The 22,930-nt window shown below is 56.8% G+C and overlaps 1 protein-coding gene across 2 annotated transcripts in view; it reads left to right on the top strand.

Moving 5' to 3' along the window:
• The window catches only part of SEMA4B (semaphorin 4B), a 39,718-nt gene extending 17,947 nt beyond the window's left edge, over positions 1–21,771 (top strand). For both annotated transcript variants that reach the window (XM_040493643.1, XM_040493644.1), the window contains exons 3-15: positions 10,498–10,661; positions 10,835–10,897; positions 13,142–13,240; positions 13,845–13,956; positions 14,231–14,344; positions 14,480–14,631; positions 15,708–15,889; positions 16,028–16,178; positions 17,079–17,289; positions 17,371–17,486; positions 17,749–17,915; positions 19,776–19,861; positions 20,087–21,771. In XM_040493643.1, the coding sequence (XP_040349577.1) occupies positions 10,498–10,661; positions 10,835–10,897; positions 13,142–13,240; positions 13,845–13,956; positions 14,231–14,344; positions 14,480–14,631; positions 15,708–15,889; positions 16,028–16,178; positions 17,079–17,289; positions 17,371–17,486; positions 17,749–17,915; positions 19,776–19,861; positions 20,087–20,829 (2,360 nt within the window). In that variant the 3' untranslated portion in view covers positions 20,830–21,771. The remainder of the gene's footprint in view (positions 1–10,497; positions 10,662–10,834; positions 10,898–13,141; positions 13,241–13,844; positions 13,957–14,230; positions 14,345–14,479; positions 14,632–15,707; positions 15,890–16,027; positions 16,179–17,078; positions 17,290–17,370; positions 17,487–17,748; positions 17,916–19,775; positions 19,862–20,086) is intronic.
• The last annotated feature ends 1,159 nt before the right edge of the window (positions 21,772–22,930 follow it).

Raw genomic sequence — 22,930 nt, 5'->3', positions numbered from 1 at the left:
GGCTGGACTCGGGTTAGGTTGTCAATCACTCTTTTCCTTTGTCCCCTTCTTAGAGGCCGTGGCCCGACCCCCACACCGCCATGGGTGCCCAGGATCTCAGGATTGGCCGAGAGGCCTCTGATGGGGCCCTCCCTGATGGGGGTTGGTGGGTAGAGGAGCTTCTTCCGGACCCTCCCCAGCCCTCCCCACCCCTCCCCACCCCTCCTCCTTGCGTTCTGTCCTCCCGGCCGGGCCCCCCTCTGTCCAGGATGGAGCGTGGCTTACACTGTGGTAGCTGTCTTGGGACAGACGCCCGAGGTCCCGTAAAGGCTCCGCTCCATCTCCAGCCATTCTCAAAGCCACAGGCAAGCGTTTTCTCTGCCTAGCCCTGTGCAGTCTCCCTGGTCATCTTCTAGCTGCCACTCCTATGTGACCATCTCCACGGTATGGGGCAGGACCACCCCCCACCCTCAGGTGGCACAGCTGGCGTCCTCGTGTGTATGCTGCAGAGTTTAGTGCCTAGAGGAAGGTGGAAGGTAATAAGTATAGAGCTACTGTGGGCACCGGGCTTTTAGTTTTCTTGTGTCACCTACACAATAGGTGATGTTATCCCTATTTATAACATAAGACAGCTGAGGTTCCGAGAGGTGAAGTATTTTGTCCAAGGCATGTGGCTCTGCCCCCCTGGAATCTGACCTGTTCTCCATGGGATCTCTCCGGTCTGACTCATGGGTCCTCTGAAAAGACCATTTTGACATTTAGTAGGGTCCGGAGAGGTTGGTGGCCCATGGTGAGGGCTTTTCAGTGGGGGTGGTAGACAGAAACCCCTCATGTTATCATAACTCTTGAGCAGGGGCCAAATGAGCCCCCCTCTTTCCTGGCCTGCCTTGTTCATCCACTGATGAACGCTCCCAGGACGGAGCACCCGCTGTGTGCCGGGCTCTGGAGGTGGTAATGTTCCATCTCGCACGTATGAGGGGATTGAGGCCTGGAGAAGCCAACTCACATCGTCAGGGTCACACATCTAGAAAGGTTTGGGGTCAAGCCTTGGGCCACAGCTCTCTGACTCGAGAACCACATTCTCTCCATTAGAACAGCACCTCGTATTTCAGTTGTGAAGTGTACAAAAGCAGCAAAATGGCCCAGGCTCAGCCCTGGAATAATTGATAGGTTATGTATTTCCATCTGGTAAAGAGATATATTGAGGTCACTCCCTGGATGGGAGCAAGGGGCCGGGCTGAGCCCCTGATGGCGTGGCCACAGTTGCAAGTACAGCCTGCTTAGCACACCTGGCCAGGAATGTTGTGTGCAGGAGATGGGGGGGGGGGGGCCCGCCACCCCCCCCCCCCCCGGCTTGCAACCCGGGGGGGGGCGGGGGGCAGCAGGCCAGAGCCAGCCTGGAGATAGATTTTCTTTGGCCTCCAAGTGTTGTAGGAAATTTTAATTAGTGCTGATCTTTAAAGCTCAGGACATTTTAAGTAAAAATCCAATTTTCCAGCTCTTCTGAAGATCCGGCAAGGCTGGGCCTGCATTCCAGTTAGCGAAATGCACCCGGGGCTGAGCTGGAGCCACCTGGTCAGAGGGACTCCTGCCTCCAGGCGGCTGCAGCCCCACCTGCCCTCGTCCCCTCTTTCCTGCATCAGTGGGCGTCTGAGGTGGCCAGGGTGCTGGGTGTTTAGTCAGAGCAGGGGTGGGGAGGAAGGAAGACGGTAGGAAGAGCTGGGGGCACGGGTAGGGTCAGTCCTGACTGTGACCCCCTAACCTGGGAGCAGGGCTCGGCACTTCTACGTGCTGCATTTATGTGGTCTTTGCAGCAGCCGCGGTGAGGGCTCCCTGTCAGAGACGGCGGGTCCCTGTTCGGATTGCACAGCTGGTCAGTGATGAAAGTCAGAGCTCCCACGTGGGCATCGAGGCTCCCTCTGCAGCCCTTGTGACCTCTCTCTTGTTTCCCTGTGGCACTTTTCAGCCGCCACACTTCTGTCCGGGCCCTGAGCTTGCAGGACTGAGTGGTCAGTGCTTTGGGGAGGGGGCAGAGCAGGGGCAAGTGCTTCGCAGACAGCACTCCTGTGAGCGAGAGGCTTCAGGACCTCTAGGCTCCCCTCTTTGAATCTGGGGCCTTTCCTTGGACCAGAGTACCCTGAATCGGATCTTAGCATTCTGTCAGTCATTTGTTCAGTCGCATGTTCATTGAACAGCTTGGGCCTTACCTGCCTGGACAGATGATACAAATATGACTAAGACCGTCCTGAGCCTCAGGAAGCTCTCAACTTGGTGGAGGAGACCGGCGCAGAAAGCCCATCAGCAAACGATGTGACCGGTGGAGCCTTGAGAGGTGGGAAGAGGAAATGATGGGCACAGAGAAGGGGCCCTCGCCCAGCGGGGGATTCGGGAAGGCCTCCCAGAGGAGGTGAAACCCGGCTGAGTCTCATAGGAAGAGAAGGAGTTGGTGAGAAGGAAGGGCATTCCAGGCGGTGGGGCTGGCTGAGAGAGGAGACGCAGGACCTTGAGTTGCAGCAGGGGAAGGAGACGTGGTGAGGGCTGGTGATTAGGGGCTTGGACAGTGGGGCACAGCTGAGGGTTTTATACAGGACAGTGACAGTTCCCAGAGAGACCTCTGGCTGCAGCATGGAGGCTGGGCTGCTGTGTCCTGGGTGGGAAAGGGTGGTGGCCTGGTCCAGGACCATGGGAGCAAGGATCATAAGGGGGATAGATTTGGAAAATATTGAGGAGTCAAAATGGGCAGGATTCGATTATGGATCAGATGTCCATGGGAGAGGGAGGAAGGAACCTGCCCGGGTTTCCCCTGGGTGAGTGATGCCCACAGAGATACAAGACGCCAGGCCCAAGTGTGCGTCTGGAAGGGGGCAGTGGTGGACGGTGCCCACGGCGGGGCTCCCACACAGCGGCCTCTGGCGTGTTGGAAGAAGATCTGCCCTGGGTGGAGAGATTTGGGGGTTGCCAGCGTCCGGGTTGTTGAAGCGATGGGTGTGGTTGTGTGACCTAGAGGCCAAGGGCAGACCCCAGGGAACAGGAACATTCAAGAGGAAACCCTGGAGGGGCTGAAGGGAGGTTAAGAACACAAACGCTAGAGCTGCTAGCCCAGGCTCAAATCCCAGCTCCACACTCTTTGTGACCGGCTGACCGCGGGCCAGTCACATCACTTGTAACCCTCATCTGAAAGCCACAGGTGGTGAGACCGACGTCACAACAGCCTTGCCAGGATCTCATGCACTGATCCGTCTGAAATGCTTAGTAGGTGCTCCAGGAAATTAGCTCTTGGATACCCAGAAGGAGTGTGAGGGAGACAGGAAGTGACCCTTGAGGCCGGTGTGGCTGACACCAGGGGAACAGGGGACCTCCGTGAGGCCGGGGGGCTGCGGAGGCCGTGCCCCCTCAGTGTCTGAGGTTCGGCAGTGAGGTGATGACTGGGCCCTGGCGAGCGTGGAGCTGGTTGAGGCCTGGCTCCCAGTCAAGGGGTGAGTGGGAGGTGAGCACACTGGGTAGCTCTTCCCTTCAGGAGTTTGGCCGCGACAGGGAGGAGGGAGGCACGAAGATTTTTAGGAGGGATATTGAAGGAAAAAAATGTGCTTTCTGAGAGGCAGAGAGGTTGATGACACAGGACATGGCCTCTGGGGAGATGGGGCGGCAGTGGGAGATTGAGGCTGTCTGTACCTGGTGGTCCCAGCTTCTTCAGAAGGAGGAAGGCGGACCCTGGAGCAGTCAGGAGAGAGGGGTGTTCCAGAAGAGCCGGTCCCCGAGCCCAGGCCTGGAGGAGCTGACCTTGGTCCTGGCGGAGGTCAAGCTCCCCAGGTGATGGCAGCTCAGACAGGTCCTGGGTGAGGGCTCTGGTGGCTAGATGGGTCCAAGGGGGGTGCGGGGGGGGGGCGCGGCCGGGAGGGGCCAGGGGCCACCTGGTGATTCTGGCAGGAGCTCTTGGCTTACTCGCTTGAAGCCACAGCAGTGGCCATCTGGGAAGTGGGCTTCCCTAAGTGCCTGCCCCAGGGACATGGGATGCTTCTAGGCTGGGTTCCCTTGACTCCTTACCTCTTTCTTAGTTCCTCAGCATGAGGAGAGCTTTTGGCACACGACACCTCTTCCCCTGCTGAGAGTAATCCTTCCCTGGTTGGGGACTCTGCCCTGGCACTGGCCTGGTGACAGCGGTTGGGCCCTCCGTTTCCAGTCCATCAGGCAGCCCTGGCACAGCACCGGGCGGTGTGGAGGGAGGGAGGGAGGATGTGCATCCAGGGCGTTGGACATGCCCCAGTTTGCTGCAGAGTCAGCGCTCCCGCCCTAGGGGTGGTGCCCCCGCTGGTACAACTGGAACCGGGTCCAAGGGTCCAGTGTGACGTCTTGGGGAGGAGATGCTCCAGCAGAGCCTCTTAGGAGGCTCTCGGAGACTTGCCCGGAGCCCGGACCCCTTCTGGGGACTTTGTGACTCGAGCTGAGGGGCAGCCAGCCACCTCCCTGCACTGGGGGGGCGGGGGGGGGGGAGGGGGGGCGCCTTCCCGGCTCTTGACTCCGCAGAGAAGCTGGTGTCCCCTGGCCTGATCCTGCCGGGGCTTGTGGAGGGCAGGATGTTAGGGCCAGGTCAGCGTCAGCTGTGGTGCCAGGAGCCACCGTGGAGAGAAAGACAGGGTGGTGCTCTGAGTCATGGCCTTGCTGCAGCTCGCTGGCTGGACTGGGTGGGGAGGTGGGGACGGGGCCGAACCCTGTTCCCGTCTCACCTCAGAGAGTTCCAGGCTTCCGGCTGAGTCACAGGGAAGGGAAGAAACTCTAGCTGAGGCTGGGGGCTGAGTCGTTCCAGCATCACTTCCTGCTGAGAGCCCCAGGGGTAGGGGAGCGGGGACCCTGCAGGTAGTTCCCTCAGGCCCCGTCCAGCGTGCCCTCTCCAGCATCCTACCTTCCCGGAGTCCTGGAGAAGCCACCAGCTCGGGCCTGCCCGGGGTGGATGGAGAGGTTTCACCCTGTCCGGGGAGACCGGCCACAGCCTCAGGCAGCCCAGCTTTCTACGTCCTGGACTAGCCCGCTGCTTAGAGGACGCAGAAGATGTCTGAGCAGCACAGGCGGCCGAGGAGAGCACACGGGACGCTCTCTTTGCCACACAGAGAACAGCCTGGAAGCTAAGGCTGACCCTGAGGTATGGTTAAGGCTTCCAGGGAAAGGAGAACACAAACACCCTGCCAGTCACCTCTACACCAAAAGCAGCCCGGAGCGAACACACAAGCACGGACAAGCCTTGTGGTCGGGTGTGCAGACACACGCACACACACATGCACACAGGCAAGCCCAGGCAGGGCCCACACAGACAGACGTCTGTGCGGTGACTCTGGAGGTGACCCCAGGCACCTGGGCGGGAACCAGCTCATGCATGCAACACGTCCACCGGTCCGGTTACAGAGCCCTTGGTCCCTGGTGAGACCCCCAAGTGACCGCGACAGACCTAGGTTAGAAACCACCCCGTGTGAGTTGTTTTTACCCTCGAGGACGAGGGAGGCCCAACTCTTCCAAACAGCCCTGCTCCTCTGGCAGCTCTTGCTGGGCTGGATTTTCCTGCAGGGCTTTTGGATTCTGGTTTTGACCCACTCAGGTGTTGATCGCGTGCCAGACGCCGTGCCAACACTCGGCTAACGTGTGCAGGGCTGTTCTGAGTAAAGCTCTCGGTAGACGTGGGTTATTATGTCTGTTATTTATTTACACACACGGTCTCCTTTCTTTTCGTAACAACCCTATGAGGAAAGGGGTTATTATCCCCATTCTCCAGATAAGGAAAGTGAGGCTCCAAGATGTTAAGTGGCTTGTCCTGGTGGCAGGTGGCTCCTATGTGACAGGAGCAGTATTGGCACCCAGGTCTCTGAGTCCTGAGTCTGTACTTTTTTTTTTTCTTTTTTCAATTAAAAAAAAAAGTTTTTCTTTATTTTTGAGAGCGACAGAGTGTGAGCGGGGGAGGGGCAGAGAGAGAGGGAGACACAGAATCCGAAGGAGGCTCCAGGCTCCGAGCTGTCAGCACAGAGCCCGACACGGGGCTCGAACCCATGAACCATGAGATCGTGACCTGAGCCGAAGTCGGACGCTCAACTGACTGAGCCGCCCAGGCGCCCCAGAAATGTTTTATTTATTTATTTTTCTCTTTTTAATTTTTTTCCCCTAAATTAAAATAATATCCCTTACTAATACTAGAGCAGACTTTAGTCTGTAGCTAAAACTACACTATTTGTGGCAAGAATCTGGCCTTCATAATATAACCGGCCCCCCAGCGTTTTATTTATTTTCAAGAGAGAGACAAAGAGCACAAGCAGGGGAGGGGCAGAGACAGGGAGACCCAGAATCGGAAGCAGACTCCAGGCTCCGAGCTGGAAGTACAGGGCCTGACGTGGGGCTTAAAACCACAAACCGTGAGATCATGACCTGAGCCGAAGTTGGGCGCTTAACTGACTGAGACACCCAGGCGCCCCTGAGTCTGTCCTCTTCATCTCTGTCTCGTCGAGGCTCCCAGTTGGGGAGGCAGCCCCACTGACTAGCCCTGGCGAAGTCCACAGGGCAAGTGGGAGGTCGTCAGAAAGCAAGGCCTTCAGGACGCCATGACTTGGAGTGTGAGAGGCTCAGGGCGGGGGACGAAGGAGGAGAATGCCCAGAAGGGGAATGGATAGTATAGGGGGCCCCTCACCCACATGTCAAGGCATTTTCTGTCTGCCATTTCCATGACCGTGTTCCTCACATGACTGGAGGTGCAGCCCGGTGGGTCCTCGAGCAGCTGGCGCCCTGGCTGTCCTTCCGACCTGGCTGCGCTCTGTCTACGTGACCCTTGGCAGATTTCCTCTCCCTTCCAGGCCGGAGCGGGGCCGAGCTGCCACCTGGACGGCAACCTTATCTCTGACCTTTGGTGTCTTTGTTTCTGGACGGATTCCAAGCGCAGCCTCCTGCGTAGACTTCCAGGCCCCGCCCGCGGGAAACGAGCCTCCTGGGAGGGCAGATAAGCGTTGGCAAATTTGAGCCAGCCCTTGCTTTCAGAAAACCATGAAGGGGACGTGGAAGATGTTTGCCCTCGACTCTCTGACTCCTCGTGAGACCGCCGGGGGTTGTATTTTCTTTGTTATCCCCATGAAACGTAGGGGACCGCTAAAGGTCAGGCCGCCTACGCCGCCTGACAGGGGACCTACGTGGTATCCTTCATGGTCTTTGGGAGTCGATTCGTAAATGCACGTTCTCAGGCCATCCCAGGTCAGTGGCGGCAGCACCTCTGGGGCAGGTCTGGACCTGGAGGTCAGACCTGGGCGACTCTGCACCCTCCTGGGAGTGGGAGCAGGCCTCTGCTGGCCAGTGGGAGGGGTCCCTTTACCGGCGTGACTTCCTAGGAGCAGAGCGTGGAAATGTCAGGCTCCTAAAGGCTCATCACCGCACAATACAAGCCACATGATTGGACCCTGTTGCGTTTGGAAATTTCATGGTTGGGAGAACTGGGGGATTAGGACTAGAAACTTTCTTTGGGTCTCCCAGTGTGTAGAGTGCTGGTAAGTGATGAGGAGTTGGGCATTTGAGGCAAAAAACCTAGAGTCTCAGGCGATTCTGGACTTAAGAGTTCAAAGAGAGGCCCTGACCTCTCCGGACCATAGCTGTCCTGCGGTCTCAGTGCCAGAGTTTGGACACCAGACGTGAGGCAGGACTTACCCCGTGAATTCCCAGTGCCGCCCCAGTTTAGACTCTGCTGTATGACAAGACTCCTAGCTGCAGAGCCACACACGTTCCTGCACTGGCCACCTTGCGTCATCACCTTCCCTCACCAGGAGCCATTGTGAGGAGCAGCCTTGGGAACTCCGTCATCCCGTTTGCTGGCGGGCTGCTATCCATCCCGTGTCCCATGAGCTTTGCTGGAACGTCCCACCTGAGGGTTTCCTTTAGCATTAGTAGTGAGGCAGAAAGCTTAGTTTCTCCAGAAAGGCTGCTATGTGTACCTCCTCTTGGATAGTGAGAACAAGGTAACTTCATTTCCCTTTTCTCCCTGGCCACCAGGAGGCTCAGCCTTAAATGGGCACCCCATCCCTAGTAGCTGTTGTGAAGATCTCTCAGGACCTGCTTATGTGACTATGCCCTTACTTTCTGGCTTAGATGTTTTCTTCAGATGTGTGTGTTCTCCCTACTCCTGATTTTAGTGTTTCTGTTTCACTGTGTCCTTTTCTTTATTTTCTTGCCCTTTGTGGAGCCAGGCCGGGGGTATGTAAAAACACTCACCACGTGAAAGCACGTGAAGCCATCTTCACAACTGCTTTGTTGGCATGTTGCATTTTTTGCTTCCTCAGCTTCACGAGACTATATTTGCATGCGTGGTCATAACCGACTGGTCAGTTAGGAGATACCTGAGCTTGGGCAGGGTGGCTGAGTTCTGCCTGTTTTTCTTTTCTTATCAGTTGCTTAGAATTTTTAGAATAATTTCTCTTCAAATCCATGAGTCACTCGAAGCACAAACGGTACCCTGGTTGGATAGGTATGTGTGTTTCTTTCTTTTTCTTCTATCTCTTTCCCATTACACAAGAGGAACCGGCTTGTTGTAGAATCCAAAAAATGAGAAGGAAAAAGGAAAAGAAAATCACCTATACTCCCACCAGGGATACCAGTTTTCAGCACCCTGTGTGGTTCATCCTTCTGGATTTTTTTTTTTTTTTCTGTTTATATTTTTCCCACACACACAAAAAAAAGGGATCTAACTAGGCATACTATTCTATAACCTTCGTCTTCCCTTGGTGGGAGATCATTAGAATCTTTCCTTGTGTTGCATACTTTATAACAATGAAAAAGAGTTAAAGTTTATATCCAGGACATGTGCACATAATTTGTTTTTAAGTATGGGACGTACTTACCGTGAAAAGCAGCAAATGCCTCCGTCCTCCCCAGCCCCAGGCCTGGGGAAAGGGACACCTTTTCGTCATTTAGACCTTTTGTTAATACAGTGGTTTCCTCCACGTGGTGAAGTGCCTTACACCACTATTTCTTGGCTTGTCTAATTTACTGATTGGCTGCTGAGAAAAATAAGGCCTTCTCTATCCCATTACCCTTCACCTCCTCTGTTTTTCTACCACCGTATTGGGTTACTTCTGTAATTTAAAATCTCATACTTCGGGGTGTCCGGCTGGCTCAGTCGGCCCGTGATCTCAGGGCCGTGAGTTCGAGCCCCACATTGGGGGTAGAGGTTACTAAAAAAGTAATAAACCTAAAGAAAAATTTTATATTAAAAAATTGTTTACTGTTTTTTATATTTGAGAGACGGACAGACAGTGCATGAGTGGGGGAGGGGCAGAGAGAGACAGAGACAGAATCCGAAGCAGGCTCCAGGCTCTGGAGCTGTCTGCACAGAGCCCCCACGTGGGGGCTTGAACTCACAAGCCACGAGATCATGACCTGAGCCAAAGTCAGACACTCAACCGACTGAGCCACCCAGGCGCCCCGAAAAATTTTATACTTGAGCCTCGGTTTCTTGTTGCATTAACCACTGGCATTATCTTGCGGCCCTCTTCGTTCTCAGAAGAAGATAGAGACTCCACTTTTCCCTTAACTCCCCTGGCAGCCAGCATCACCGTGTGTCTATTGTTCACTCAAGTTCCCGAGGTCAGGGTCAGTGACAATTTACATTCTATTTAAAATCCCGAATCTGGGGCGCCTGGGTGGCGCAGTCGGTTAAGCGTCCGACTTCAGCCAGGTCACGATCTCGCGCTCCGTGAGTTCGAGCCCCGCGTCGGGCTCTGGGCTGATGGCTCGGAGCCTGGAGCCTGTTTCCGATTCTGTGTCTCCCTCTCTCTCTGCCCCTCCCCCGTTCATGCTCTGTCTCTCTCTGTCCCCAAAATAAATAAACGTTGAAAAAAAAAAAAATTTAAAATCCCGAATCTTCCACGAGTGACTGAGTGGGAGCAAAGAGGTAAAGACCGGTGCCCCATGTTTGCATCCCTCTGCCATTTTAAATGAGGCTCGCTGCAGGGGCAGGGGGCGGGTTCGCTGCAGGGGTAGGGGTGGGCTGTGCCCTGTAGATCCTTCTCCTTGGGTGTGATGCCACTCAAAGGCGGGTGTTCAACCTCCTTCCCTCTCTTTTGTTCTGTTACGTGCTCTATCTTCGTTTGTTCCTATCTGACCCTGGATTTTTTTGTATGCTTCTGTTTGCTTGTTTTCCTGGTGTTTCTAACACGACATCATTTTTTCCCAGCTACGTAATAGTCCATTGAGTGGAGTATTAATAGTGATATGTTTTCATCTAATCCCCTGTGGTTGGACACTTAGGTTGTTTCCAATTTTTCATTCATAGGGACAGTGCCATGATAAATGTTCTTTTACATTCATCTCCGTGCCTTTGTTTCTTATATAATGTTGGAGAGTCCAGGAATGGCGTTCCCCCTTAAGCCTGACCCCCTGTCCCCAGCCCCTTGCCGTGTGCTGCCTTGCTCACTCACCTTCAGATCGGCCCGTCCTAGAGGTTGGCAGAAGAGGTTTCTCGTGGGAGGTGTGGCCCCCAGGTTTATGTCTGTCTTCCTCTCCCAGGTTCTGAAAAGCGGCCATTCCTCAGATTTGAAGCTGAAAACATTTCCAACTACACGGCCCTTCTGCTGAGCAGGGATGGCAGGACTCTGTACGTGGGTGCCCGAGAGGCTCTCTTTGCTCTCAACAGTAGTTCCAGCTTCCTGCCAGGCGGGGAGTACCAGGAGGTGAGATGATGCCGGGGGCTGGCCAGGCTGGGCAGAGGGTGGCAGAGGGGAAAACAGAAAAACTGACCCTCTGGGTGTGAAGACGATGCAGACGGGGGGGGGGGGGGGGTGGTGGTGCTGGGCACGTACATCCTCCACTCCCCCTCCCACACTCCCCTTCTTTCTTCCTGCAGCTGCTGTGGAGCGCAGATGCAGACAGGAAACAGCAGTGCAGCTTCAAGGGCAAGGACCCACAGGTGAGCTTGTACCTGGAGGCCACCTGGGCTGAAGGAAGGCTGGAGAGGTGCACTGGACCCGGCACGGAGGGAGGATGTGGGAGCCGCTGCGATAGAAAGAGCGTCGGCTTCCGAAGCGGCCGCACCTGGGTTTGGCCCTGTCCTTGTTATCTCCGTGACCTTGAATGAGGAGATTTGCCTCTCTGAGCCTTAGTGTCTCCACCTGTAAAGTGGGGCTAGTGACGCCTACCTATCTCAGGTCTTGCTGTGAGGATTCAGCTAGCTGATACATACGAGGCACCTGGCACCTGATCAGTGCCAAATAAATGTCAGCTTCCAGCGAGAGCAACGATTGGGTGGGGTGGGAGTCCTGTCCCCCCACAGGTGGCGTGATGGAGCAGAGCTGACAGATCCTGGTGGGGTTTTGGCCAGACCACTGCGTATGGGGTCTGGTCCAGCCTGGGCGTTCTCCTGGAGGGTTCCCCACTATTCCCAGAGACCTCCCTACCCTGCGTGCAGCAGAGGGTGGCTAAGGTGAAGGGGAGAGAGCACCAGAGTGGAGTTCAGACACAAGTTCAAATCCTGACTGCCCGTGACTTCTTTTATTTGACAAACATTTACTTATTAAGCACTTGGTCCATGCCCGAGTACTTTTTTTTTGTTCAAAAAAAAGTTTTTTTAATGTTTATTTTTGAGGGAGAGAGAGAGAGAGAGAGAGACAGAATCCGAAGCAGGCTCCAGGCTCTGAGCGGTCAGCACAGAGCCCCACGCGGGGCTCAAACTGGAGAATGACAAGATCATGACCTGGGCCCAAGTCGGATGTTCAGCTGACTGAGCCACCCCGGTGGCCCCCCCTTTTTTTCTTTTTTAAATTTATTTATTTATTTCGAGAGAGAATGAGCATGAGCGGGGGAGTGGCAGAGAGAGAGAGGGAGAGAGAGGGAATCAGAATCAGGTCCCGCGCTGTCAGCACAGAGCCTGATGTGGGACTCGAACTCACGAGCTGAGATCACAACCTGAGCCGAAATCAAGAGTCGGACATTTAACAGACTGCACCACCCAGGCGCCCCTGTGCCCAAGTACTTTCAGACGCTGGCAATGTAACAGTGAAAAAGAAGAAAGAACAGGCAAAAGTGAGCCGCTTGAACAGGTAGTCAGGCCACAGCTCATCAAGAAAGGGACATTTGCATCAGGACTGGACAGTGCTGAGGGAGTTAGCTGTGGGATTCCTGGAGAAGGGGCAGGACTGGACTTGCTCTGAGCGAGGTGTTTGGGGAGCCACCAAAGGGCTGGGCAGGGGAGTGACATGGTGGCATCTGTTTTGAAAGGGTTGCTCTGGGGGCACCTGAGCGGCTCAGTTGGTTAAGCGTCCGACTCTTGGTTTCGGCTCCGGTCACGATCTCACGGTTCATGGGACCGAACCCCGTGTCACGCTCCGCGTGGTCAGTGCAGAGCCTGCTTGGGACTCTCTCTCCCTTCCTGTGCCCCTCCCCTGCTCTCTCTCCCTCTCTCTCAAAGTAAATAAACTTTAAAAAAAAAAAAAAAAAAAGAAGGGAAGAGTCCCTCTGGCTGCCATGGTGGAGAGTGGTCTCCTTGGGGCAGGGGCAGAGGGAGGGAGACCAGACCGGGGTGGTACCAGTAAAGGGAGTGAACAGTGGTCAAATTTTGGATGTATTTTGAAGATGGACCCACCAGGATTTCCTCGTGGGGAAATGGGAGGTGTGAGGGATGAGTGGGGGCTGACGGCCGTGAACTTTGGAGCCTGAACAGCTGAGGGGGAGAGGTCTGAGAGGAGGAAGTTTTGGGGGAACGACAGGATGCTTGGTCGGAGACACCCGTCAGACACCCTTACAGAGGCAATCCATCAGTCTGGGGTCCAGGGTCCTGCTCGGGGCTGTGGCTTCCTCACGAGGTGGTGGGGAGGACCAGAGGTTTTCCCCGAGGTTCCAAAGAAGACCCTCAGGGGCCAAGACAGCGCAAGAGGGAGGGATCCTGTGCCTTCACTCTCAGGCTGGAGAGAAGTTTCCGGAACACAGATCTAGTGGAGCCCCTGGGTTCCCCTCCAGTGCACACTGTCCGTGGTCCTCAGTCTACCCTGCCCTGGGAGGCTGCTTGCTGGGTTCTCTTTTGCTCTGGGATTTGAGGAGCACCCGAGAGCAGAGGCTTTACCCACCACGCCCCCGCCCCCACCAACTGGTGGTGAGGGCCTGGCGGTGCCCCCTGGTGGCATGCTTGGGCCTGACAACCTCCTCCCTCCTCCCCCAGCGCGACTGTCAAAACTACGTCAAGATCCTCCTTCCGCTCAACAGCAGCCACCTGTTCACCTGCGGCACAGCAGCCTTCAGCCCCGTGTGCACCTACATCGTGAGTGTCCCCCTCCGCGCCAGGAGCCGTTCTCCAGCACCGATCCCTGGTCAAGGGCAGGACCCAGGGCCAAGCTTCTAGGGAACAGTGGGCTCTGAGAGCCCTGAGGCCCCGCCCCACATCTGGTGGCCGGGCTGGCCTGCAGGGGGAAGGAGGGGTGCCTGTGAACACCCTGGCTGACCCAGGACACCACCCCTTGCTTCCTCTAGCCGTCCCCTGCCCTCACTCACCTCCGGAGCCCACCTCGTGCACCCCGCCTCGCACACACTCTTGCGTTTCTGCTTTTCACCCGCCTGTGGCGGAGGGCGGCACTTTGAGGCAGCGGGTTGCAGCACGGGAGGCAGACATGCCCGGGTGTGAATCGCATTGCTGCCCCTTCGAGTCCCGTCTAGTCTCCTCTGTGGCCCCTGGGGCCGGTAGGGCCCACCACACAGGGCCACTGCCAGGCGGTGCCAGCACTGTGCCCCCGGTGCAGAGATGAGGGTGGTCTGCCTCCCACCTCTCCCCCCACAGAGCTGCCTTCTGGGGCACATCTCCCTCCTTTCCCTCCAGGGCCGCGGGCTCCTTGGCGAGCCCCTGAGCTCTCCTGTCTGCTTCCCTGCAGAGTGTGGAGAACTTCACTCTGGCACAGGACGAGGCGGGGAACGTCCTCCTGGAAGATGGCAAGGGCCGATGTCCCTTTGACCCCAATTTCAAGTCTACGGCCCTGGTGGTCGGTGAGTGTTGGGGGCAGAGTGGCAGGATGGGCTCGCTGAGGCTCCATGTGCGGGGCGGTGGCCCCCAGGCCTGAGCTGGTGGGTTCACGCCATGCTGATTCCCAGGGGGCACGGGGCGACCCTTGGCTGCCCTTGCTTTGGCTGTTCCCAGTTGCCGCTCTATTCCCTGTCCACCTCAGGCGCGGTGGGCAGTGCTGGGGTCACTCCGGGCCCTGAGCCGGCGGAAGGGGCCGTGCCGGGGGGGGCCATTCCCATGGGAACATTCTCTTGGCAGACGGTGAGCTGTACACTGGAACAGTCAGCAGCTTCCAAGGCAATGACCCGGCCATCTCCCGGAGCCAGAGCCTCCGCCCGACCAAGACCGAGAGCTCCCTCAACTGGCTCCAAGGTGAAGTCCTCCCCAGGCACCCGGTGGGCAGTCCCCGGAGCCCAGGGAGGGGCGCGCTCTCCCTGCAGGGCCGAGAACACTCTCCCGCCTGTCCGGGATGCCCGGGCTGACTCCGTGCTCCCCGTCGGCCCCCAGACCCAGCGTTTGTGGCCTCAGCCTACGTTCCCGAGAGCCTGGGCAGTTTGCAAGGGGACGATGACAAGATCTACTTCTTCTTCAGCGAGACTGGCCAGGAGTTTGAGTTTTTCGAGAACACCATCGTGTCCCGCATCGCCCGCATCTGCAAGGTGAGGGACGGGCCGCCCCGGAGACCCCGAAGGCTCCTCGGGTACAGGATCAGGAGATGGCATCTCCTGTCCTCCAGGAGGAACAGCTTGGCTAACTGCTTTCCTCTCTCTCCTTTTAAATGAGAATAGCTCTTAATGTTTTCCTTCCTACTTAAGAAAATGTGGAAATACAGAAAAGCGTGCACAACAGTCACTTACAAGGTCAAGAGGCAGCGGACCATCGCGATCCAGAGCATAGTCTCAAACCAGGCTGCCTCGGTTCAAACCCCACTGGGTCCTGTGACCTTGGGCAAGTCCCGTACCCTCTCGCTCAGCGTCCTCGTCCGTTCAGTGATGTTGCGTGGGTAAAACCCATCCACAGAAAGCTCTCAGGAGCGTGGTACGCAACAACTAGATGTGGACCGGGTTAGCGTTAGAACCCTGCTGCCTCACCACAAGTGACCACACTGTTAACGTTTTAGAACGCCCCTTGGGAATCTTTTTTTGTATATGCATAAATATGTACATATTTGCGTTATTAAAACACCGCTTACAAAGCAAGAGTTCTACTGTAATGCAGGTATTTAGGTGTTTGCTGGGAATCATGACCTCTTTCCCTGCGTGTGGGCAGACCCCTCTCTGTTTCTGGCTGTTCCACAGTGAGGGAACCGTCCTTTACTCGGCCGGCCTCCTGGACATTGCCGTCAAGTCCTCTTGATTTGATTTATTTATTTTGTATATTTAAAGTTTCTTTATTTATTTTGAGACAGAGAGATAGCACAAGTGGGGGAGGGAGAGAGGGAGAATCCCAAGCAGGCTCCGCACTTGTCAGCGCAGAGCCCCTGTGCGTTGCTCGAACTCACGAACCTCAGGATCACGACCTGAGCCGAAGTCGGACGCTCAACCGACCGAGTCCCCCGGGCGCCCCGCTTCTTGCTTTTACATGGAACTCGGCCCCAGCCGTGGCTCGCCCTTCCCAGGGTCTGGGTCAGCTACCACTACCACTGGGGAGGGGCCGTAAGGGGCACCAGGCTCCCCCTGCCTCCCAGCCCCCGCCCAGGCTGAGCCCCGTGTCTCTCCCCCTCCCCCTCCCCCAGGGTGACGAGGGCGGCGAGCGGGTCCTGCAGCAACGCTGGACGTCCTTCCTCAAGGCCCAGCTGCTCTGCTCGCGGCCCGACGACGGCTTCCCGTTCAACGTGCTGCAGGACGTCTTCACGCTGAGCCCCAGCCCCCAGGACTGGCGGGACACCCTCTTCTATGGGGTCTTCACATCCCAGTGGTACGGCCCCCGGGGACCTAACCAGAGATGGGACGGCTGGGGGGTGACGGGACTGGGGCCCAAAGCCGGCCTTGGGGCTAAGCCGGCCTCATGCGGAGCCCCGGGGCTCCTGGGTTAATCCAGCCATTTCCACGGTAGGCACAGGGGGACCACGGAGGGCTCCGCCCTCTGTGTCTTCACCATGAAAGACGTGCAGAAGGCCTTCAACGGCCTGTACAAGGAGGTGAACCGGGAGACACAGCAGTGGTACACTGTGACCCACCCAGTGCCCACACCCCGTCCCGGAGCGGTAAGTGCTGCTCTCTGCACCCGGGTGGGGTGCGGATGACAAAGGTCCCCACACCGTGCTGGGCTCCTTGGGCTTCTCTGAGCCTGTTTTCTTGAACGTGGGGACAAGAGCCAGGCCTGCTTGTCTTACTGGGTTACACGTGGCTACAAATGCTGGAATGCCGTAGCCCTATCTAGAGTGAGCAGGTGTGTGCCCATCGGGACACTTAGTGCACGCTTCGGTCATTGTCCCTGCACCCGCGTCTCTCCCCTGCCCAGCTGTGAGTTCCTCCTCTAGCTGTTGAGTGACGAGCGGCCCGGCCGTGGGAATATCGTCCTTCTTTCCATCCAGCTTAATAGGCTGCCCATAATGGCAGCCTATTGCCATTGGACCTTGAAACAGGGATTTGAGTGCCGGGGGTTCATAAGGGAGGTGATTCAGGAAGTACCGTGAGGGAATAGGAAAGCTAGAGGAGGAAGCAGAGCCAAGGGAGGGTGTCCCCGAGCTGTCACCGTCGTGGGCACCTGGGGCCCTGGGAGGGCACCTTCATGCCCCCCGCACTAGGAGACCCTGGTTAGCCTAGGCTTCCTTCTGGCACTGGTGAAAGGTTGCTGAAGCAGCAGGAGCGTGGCATGCTTCCTGAGGCCTGGGGGAGGGCGAGGGGCCTGGGCAGGGAGGGGAACCCTGCCGGCCAGGGCCCCTGGGTGCCCCACACCCAGGCTTCGCCCCGGGGCCTCCCGATCGGTGTGCTGGCTCCCTGCAGCACCGCGGGTGACGTGCAGTGGCGTCTGCGGGGCGGGCGGGTGGCCCTGCCGTCCACCGCGGGGGCAGGGCCTGGCAATCCTGGCGGTGGCCACGCGGTTCCCGCCCTGCTGGCCGCTCTAAGCGGCACCGGCCTCACGCCGCCGCCTTCTCCTTCAGTGCATCACCGACAGTGCCCGGGAGAGGAAGATCAGCTCGTCCCTGCAACTCCCAGACCGTGTGCTGAACTTCCTCAAGGACCACTTCCTGATGGACGGGCAGGTCCGCAGCCGCCTGCTGCTGCTGCAGCCCCGCGCCCGCTACCAGCGCGTGGCCGTGCACCGCGTGTCCGGCCTGCACCACACCTACGACGTGCTCTTCCTGGGCACCGGTAAGTGCCCGCGGCGGGGCGGGCTCGGGCTCGGGGGACGCGGCTGTGGGGCTGTGGGCCTGAGCGCTGTCCGTGTTCCAGGCGATGGCCGGCTGCACAAGGCGGTGGGCGTGGGCCCCAGGGTGCACATCGTCGAGGAGCTCCAGATCTTCTCGCCAGGACAGCCCGTGCAGAACCTGCTGCTGGACGCCAGCAGGGTGAGCTGGAGGAGGAGCCCGGGGAGCACGCCCGGGTGCCCCTCGTTACCGATAAGCGGGCCCCAGCCAGCTTCTCCCTGGCGCCTGCAGGATGGAAAGTTCCAGTCTCGTGGCATGAGCCAACGGAAAGTGGGGTGCCCGGGGGCGTAAGAGGAGGCCCCCTGGGGAGTGGCTCTGGTGGGCACGCGAGCCAGGTGCAGCTGTGCGAGGCGGCCCCGGCCGCCCGTGCCCGCCTCTCACCCCCCGCCCCGTGTCTGTGCAGGGACTGCTCTACGCTGCCTCCCACTCAGGCGTAGTCCAGGTGCCTGTGGCCAACTGCAGCCTGTACCAGAGCTGTGGGGACTGTGTCCTCGCCCGGGACCCCTACTGTGCTTGGAGCGGTTCCAGCTGCAGACACGTCAGCCTCTACCAACCTGAGGCGGCCTCCAGGTGAGAGCTTCTGCAGGCCCTTCCCATTGTCCCACTTGTCCATCCTGTGCCCTTGGCCTCAGAGCACCTTCCACAGGCCCTCCTTTTTTTTTTCTTTTTTTTAAACATCACCCTTCTGATTCTCAAAAGGGTTCTGGCTTAGGCAAGAAATTATGTTTGCCTTACCCATTCGGTAGTGTGAAGTGTCGCAGCAACGAAAAATTAGCGTGCAAATTTTTCTTTAACAAAAAATAAGGACTACGCAACAATCCGTTAACAAAACCCATTAAAAATGGCTTTCAAGAGAACGAAGGTTGTAAAATGTTCATACGGAAAACCTAAAAAGTGGAGAGAAGCGTAAACAAAATAAAAACTGTCGCTAATCCCACTAGAGAGAATCCCCTCTAGAGAGAATCCCAGTGAGATTTTGATGGAAATAGAGCCTCCCAGACTTTTCTCTATATATGTAAAATACAAATACATGTGTTTTATTTATTTTAATTTTTTTAATGTTTTTTTAAGAGCAAGGGGGAGAGAGAGAGCGAGGGCGAGAGAGAGCGCTAGTGGGGGAGGGGCAGAGAGAGAGAGAGAGGAAGCTAGAATCCGAAGCAGGCCCCAGACTCCGAGCTGTCAGCACAGAGCCCAACGTGGGCCTCAACCTCAACAAACTGTGAGATCATGACCTGAGCCGCAGTCGGACACCCAACCAACCGAGTCACCCAGGCGCTCCAAAATACATGTATTTTATTTTATTATTTTTTAATGTTTTAATGTTTGTCTTTGAGAGAGACAGAGACAGAGCATGAGTGAGGGAGGGGCAGAGAGAGAGGGAGACACAGAATCCGAAGCAGGCTCCGGACTCCGAGCTGTCAGCACAGACCCCGACGTGGGACTCGAACCCACGAACCCGAGATCATGACCTGAGCCAAAGTCTGGCTCTTAACTGACTGAGCCACCCAGGTGCCCCTACATGTATTTTAAATAAAGATGGAATCCGTCCCCCTTGTAGTGACCTTGCTTCACACACATGGAGACCTGGTGCTGATTTTATATTTCAGAGAATCACATACGAGTACACATACGTCCACCTGGAAGGATGCACCACAAATACTCCCCATCACGGTTACCAGATGGTGGGTTGTGTGTGGCTTCCGTAGTGTTTTCAGCCTTTGTACTTGGTTGAGTTTTTAGGTTTTCTGAGTGTATCAAGAATGACTTTTAAGGGGCTTCTGGGTGGCTCAGTCGGTTAAGCGTCCAACTTCGGCTCAGGTCATGATTTCAAGATTTGCGAGTTCAAGCCCCGTGTCGGGCTCTGTGCTGACAGCTCAGACCCTGGAGCCTGCTTCAGAGTCTGTGTCTCCCTCTCCCTCTGCCCCTCCCCCACTCGTGCTCTGTCTCTGTCTGTCTCTCAAAAATAAATAAAACCATTAAAAATTTTTATAACAGGTTAGAAAAAAGGATGACTTTTATTTTTTATTACGTTTTATTAAAGTCAGTGCATGTGCATTAAGACAGACGGACCCATGCATATAGATCCAGCTGTCCTTCCAGATGTTTTCTAAAAGCTCATACTGCTTTTGTAATTCAGGGGAGTGTGACGGTAACTTGTATTTAGAATAGATAATGTATAAACAGAGGAGGTGCTGGCTCAGAACCTTCAGGTGGGGAATCAGCATGGGGAAGCTGCCTTTTTACTCCTGCTTTGGTCCTGGTGTTCCCTGAGCCCCCCTAGGCCCTTGGCCAGGCCTGGGTCTGCAGGGCCACTTGACGGCCTGGCTGCACTGAGGAGGGCGGGGGGGGGGGGGGGGGGCGGGGGGGGGGGGGGCAATGCAGGCTCACGGTGGTTTCCTGGCTTATCCCAGACTGTCTCTTGGTCCCCAGGCCGTGGATCCAGGACATTGAGGGGGAGAACGCCAGGGGCCTCTGCAACACGTCCTCAGCCCGGCTTCCGGCTCCTGTACTAACAGGTAAACTGCCCTGTCCGAGCTGGAGAGGTGGGGGCCAAGTCCGCCGAGAAGCCTTCTGCGGGCAACGGTGGCTATGAGTGCCCTTCCTTCTGTCCGCGTCCCAGACTCAGAGTCCCCCGAGTTTTCCATCATGGTACAAGGATCACAGTCCAGGGAGAGGCGGGTGAGCTCGGGGCCACCGTGGATGCCGGGCCCCCTCTCACCCCGTGCGTCTTCTGTCTGTAGGCGAGAAGCCGTGTGAGCGGGTCCAGTTTCAGCCCAACACGGTGAACACGTTAGCCTGCCCCCTCCTCTCCAACCTGGCCACCCGGCTCTGGCTCCACGACGGGGCCCCTGTCAACGCCTCGGCCTCCTGCCGCGTGTTGCCTACTGGGGACCTGCTGCTGGTGGGCAGCCAGCAGGAACTGGGGGTGTTCCAGTGCTGGTCGCTGGAGGAGGGTTTCTGGCAGCTGGTGGCCAATTACTGCCCGAAGGTAGCAGAGGACCTGATCGCGGACCGAGCAGACCGGAGCGGCGGCGTGCCCATCGTCATCAGCACGTCGCGGGTGAGCGCGCCAGCCGGCGGCAAGGCCAGCTGGGGTGCGGACAAGTCCTACTGGACCGAGTTCCTGGTGATGTGCGCGCTCTTCGTGTTCGCTGTGGTGCTCCTGATTTTATTCTTCCTCTACCGGCACCGGGGCGGCATGAAAGTCTTCCTGAAGCGGGGGGAGTGTGCCAGCGTGCACCCCAAGACCCGCCCTACGGCGCTGCCACCCGAGACCCGGCCGCTTAACGGCGTAGGCCCCCCTAGCACCCCTCTCGACCACCGAGGCTACCAGGCCCTGTCAGACAGCCCCCCGGGGCCCCGCGTCTTCACGGAGTCCGAGAAGAGGCCGCTCAGCATCCAGGACAGCTTTGTGGAGGTGTCCCCGGTGTGCCCCAGGCCCCGGGTCCGCCTGGGCTCTGAGATCCGGGACTCCGTGGTGTGAGAGCTGACTTCTAGAGGAGTCCACCTTGGCTTCGGAGGCCGCGAGTGCTAAGAGGGGGTCAGCCGGGCCTCCGCTTCTCGCGGAACACAACTGTGGCGCCCGACCCTCGGGAGCGATGGAGCGGGCCACGTAGCGAGGCCCCCTCCGACCCACAGCCACGGTCCCGGAGGTCCCAGCTGAAGATGGGGGCCTGTCTCGATGGACAGAAGAGCGCTCCCTGTGTAAACTGAGCCCTTTGTTTAAACAACGGAAAATGTGAAACGGGAGTGAGGAGGAGACAGCCCGGAGCCCCAGGCGCGCACGCAGCCCCTCCCGCAGCCTCAGCCTCGGAGGCGTGGGAATCCGCCCAAAGTGGTTGTCTGAGACAGAGCTGGGCACCCCCACCGGCCGGCCTCTTCCACCTTCTCTGCCTTAGCCTGCCGCCACCAGCTGCCCCTGGTCTCTGCCGAGGCAAGGGCCGGCTCGGGCTCCGTGCGTCCTGCCTCGACGGCTGGCCGGCCCATTACAGCCATCATCCCATCACCTCAGGGACCAGGGGGAGGCGGGGGTGCCACACCGCCCCCGCAGCCCTCCCAAGGCCCTGGGCTCCGGCTCACCTGCTGGACCTTTCCAGCCTGTATCAGGCTGTGGCCACGTGTGAGAGGGGGCAGCGCGAGCCCGGGAGAGAGTTTGTGATGATGGACGCCTTTCTCTCGGAAGCCTGCCTTCCTCCACCCCAGCCTGCAAACCTGTGTCCCTTTTCCCCACGTCTACCCCAGACTCCCCCCTAAACCTAGTCCTCCCCAGAGTCCATCCCCTGTACCTTGCCTGCCCCCATTCTAAGGTATATGGACACTGCCCAACACAGGGGCCCTGAGTTTATGTGGGTTTTATATTTTTTTTTAATGAGATGCACTTTACTTTTTTTTCTTTTTTTAAATAAAATCTAAAGAATAGAAACAATCATGGCCTTTCCTCTTAAAGGACTGTGACTTTAAAAAAAATTTTTTTTAATGTTTATTTATTTTTTGAGAGAGACAGACTGTGAGGGGGGAGGGGCAGAGAGAGAGGGAGACACAGAATCCGAAACAGGCTCCAGGCTCTGAGCTGTCAGCACAGAGCCCGACTCGGGCTCAAACTCATGAACGGTGAGATCATGACCTGGCTCATGACCTGAGCCACCCAGGGGATCCTACTTTTTTTTTTTTTTTTTAAATGTTTATTTTGAGAGAGAGGGAGAGAGAGAGCATGCATACATGTACACAAGAAGGAGAGGGACAGAGAGAGAATCCTAAGCAGGTTCTGCCCTGTCAGTGCAGAGCCTGATGCAGGGCTCGAACTCACGAACTGCAAGATCATAACCTGAGCCAAAATGGAGAGTCGGGACACTCCACCCAGGCACCCCAAAGGACTGTTATTTTTTGAGGTTGGTCTAGTTCTCTGGGTTCTGAAAGGTTCTGAACCTCCTCGTTCCAGGGGCTAGTGGTCCAGAACCGCCTGGCCTGGCTAACTCCATCTCTCAGTGGAGTATGGTCCTTAAGGTGGGAAGTGTAATGCCCTGATGGGTTGGGGGCAAGGAACTCATTTGCTTTCCCTCAGCCCCTTTACTCTGCACCTTCCCCAGTCCATTCAGGGTGACAGCACAGGGGATCAGGGTTTTGTCATTTTCTTAGTTTTCAAAATTTTTTTACGATTTTTTTTTTTTGTGTGTAAAAAAATTTTTTTTTAAGTTTTATTTTTGAGAGAGAAAGAGTGCGAGTGGGGGGAGGGCAGAGAGAGAATCGCAGAATCCGAAGCAGGCTCCAGGCTCCGAAGCTGCCAGCGCAGAGCCCGATGCAGGGCTGGAACTCATGAACCGTGAGATCATGACCTGAGCCGAAGTCGGACGCTTAACCGATGGAGCCACCCAGGTGCCCCAAAATTTTATTTTTTGAACGATCATACAGTAAAACTGATGTTTTTTTTTTCTTTTGGCACACAGTTGTGTAAATTCTCACACGTGTAGAAATTCATGTAACCACCACCACCACCATGAGGATATAGGGGGGTTCCATCTGTCCTGCTACCCTTTATACTCACACCCTCAGTGGAGGGTGGGCCAGGTGAGCTACAGTCTCACTTC

Source organism: Herpailurus yagouaroundi, unplaced genomic scaffold (genome assembly GCF_014898765.1).
Source record: "Herpailurus yagouaroundi ecotype Mexico unplaced genomic scaffold, PumYag 185, whole genome shotgun sequence".
In the NCBI taxonomy this organism is placed as follows: domain Eukaryota; kingdom Metazoa; phylum Chordata; class Mammalia; order Carnivora; family Felidae; genus Herpailurus; species Herpailurus yagouaroundi.
This window is presented reverse-complemented; position numbering and strand designations above follow the sequence as displayed.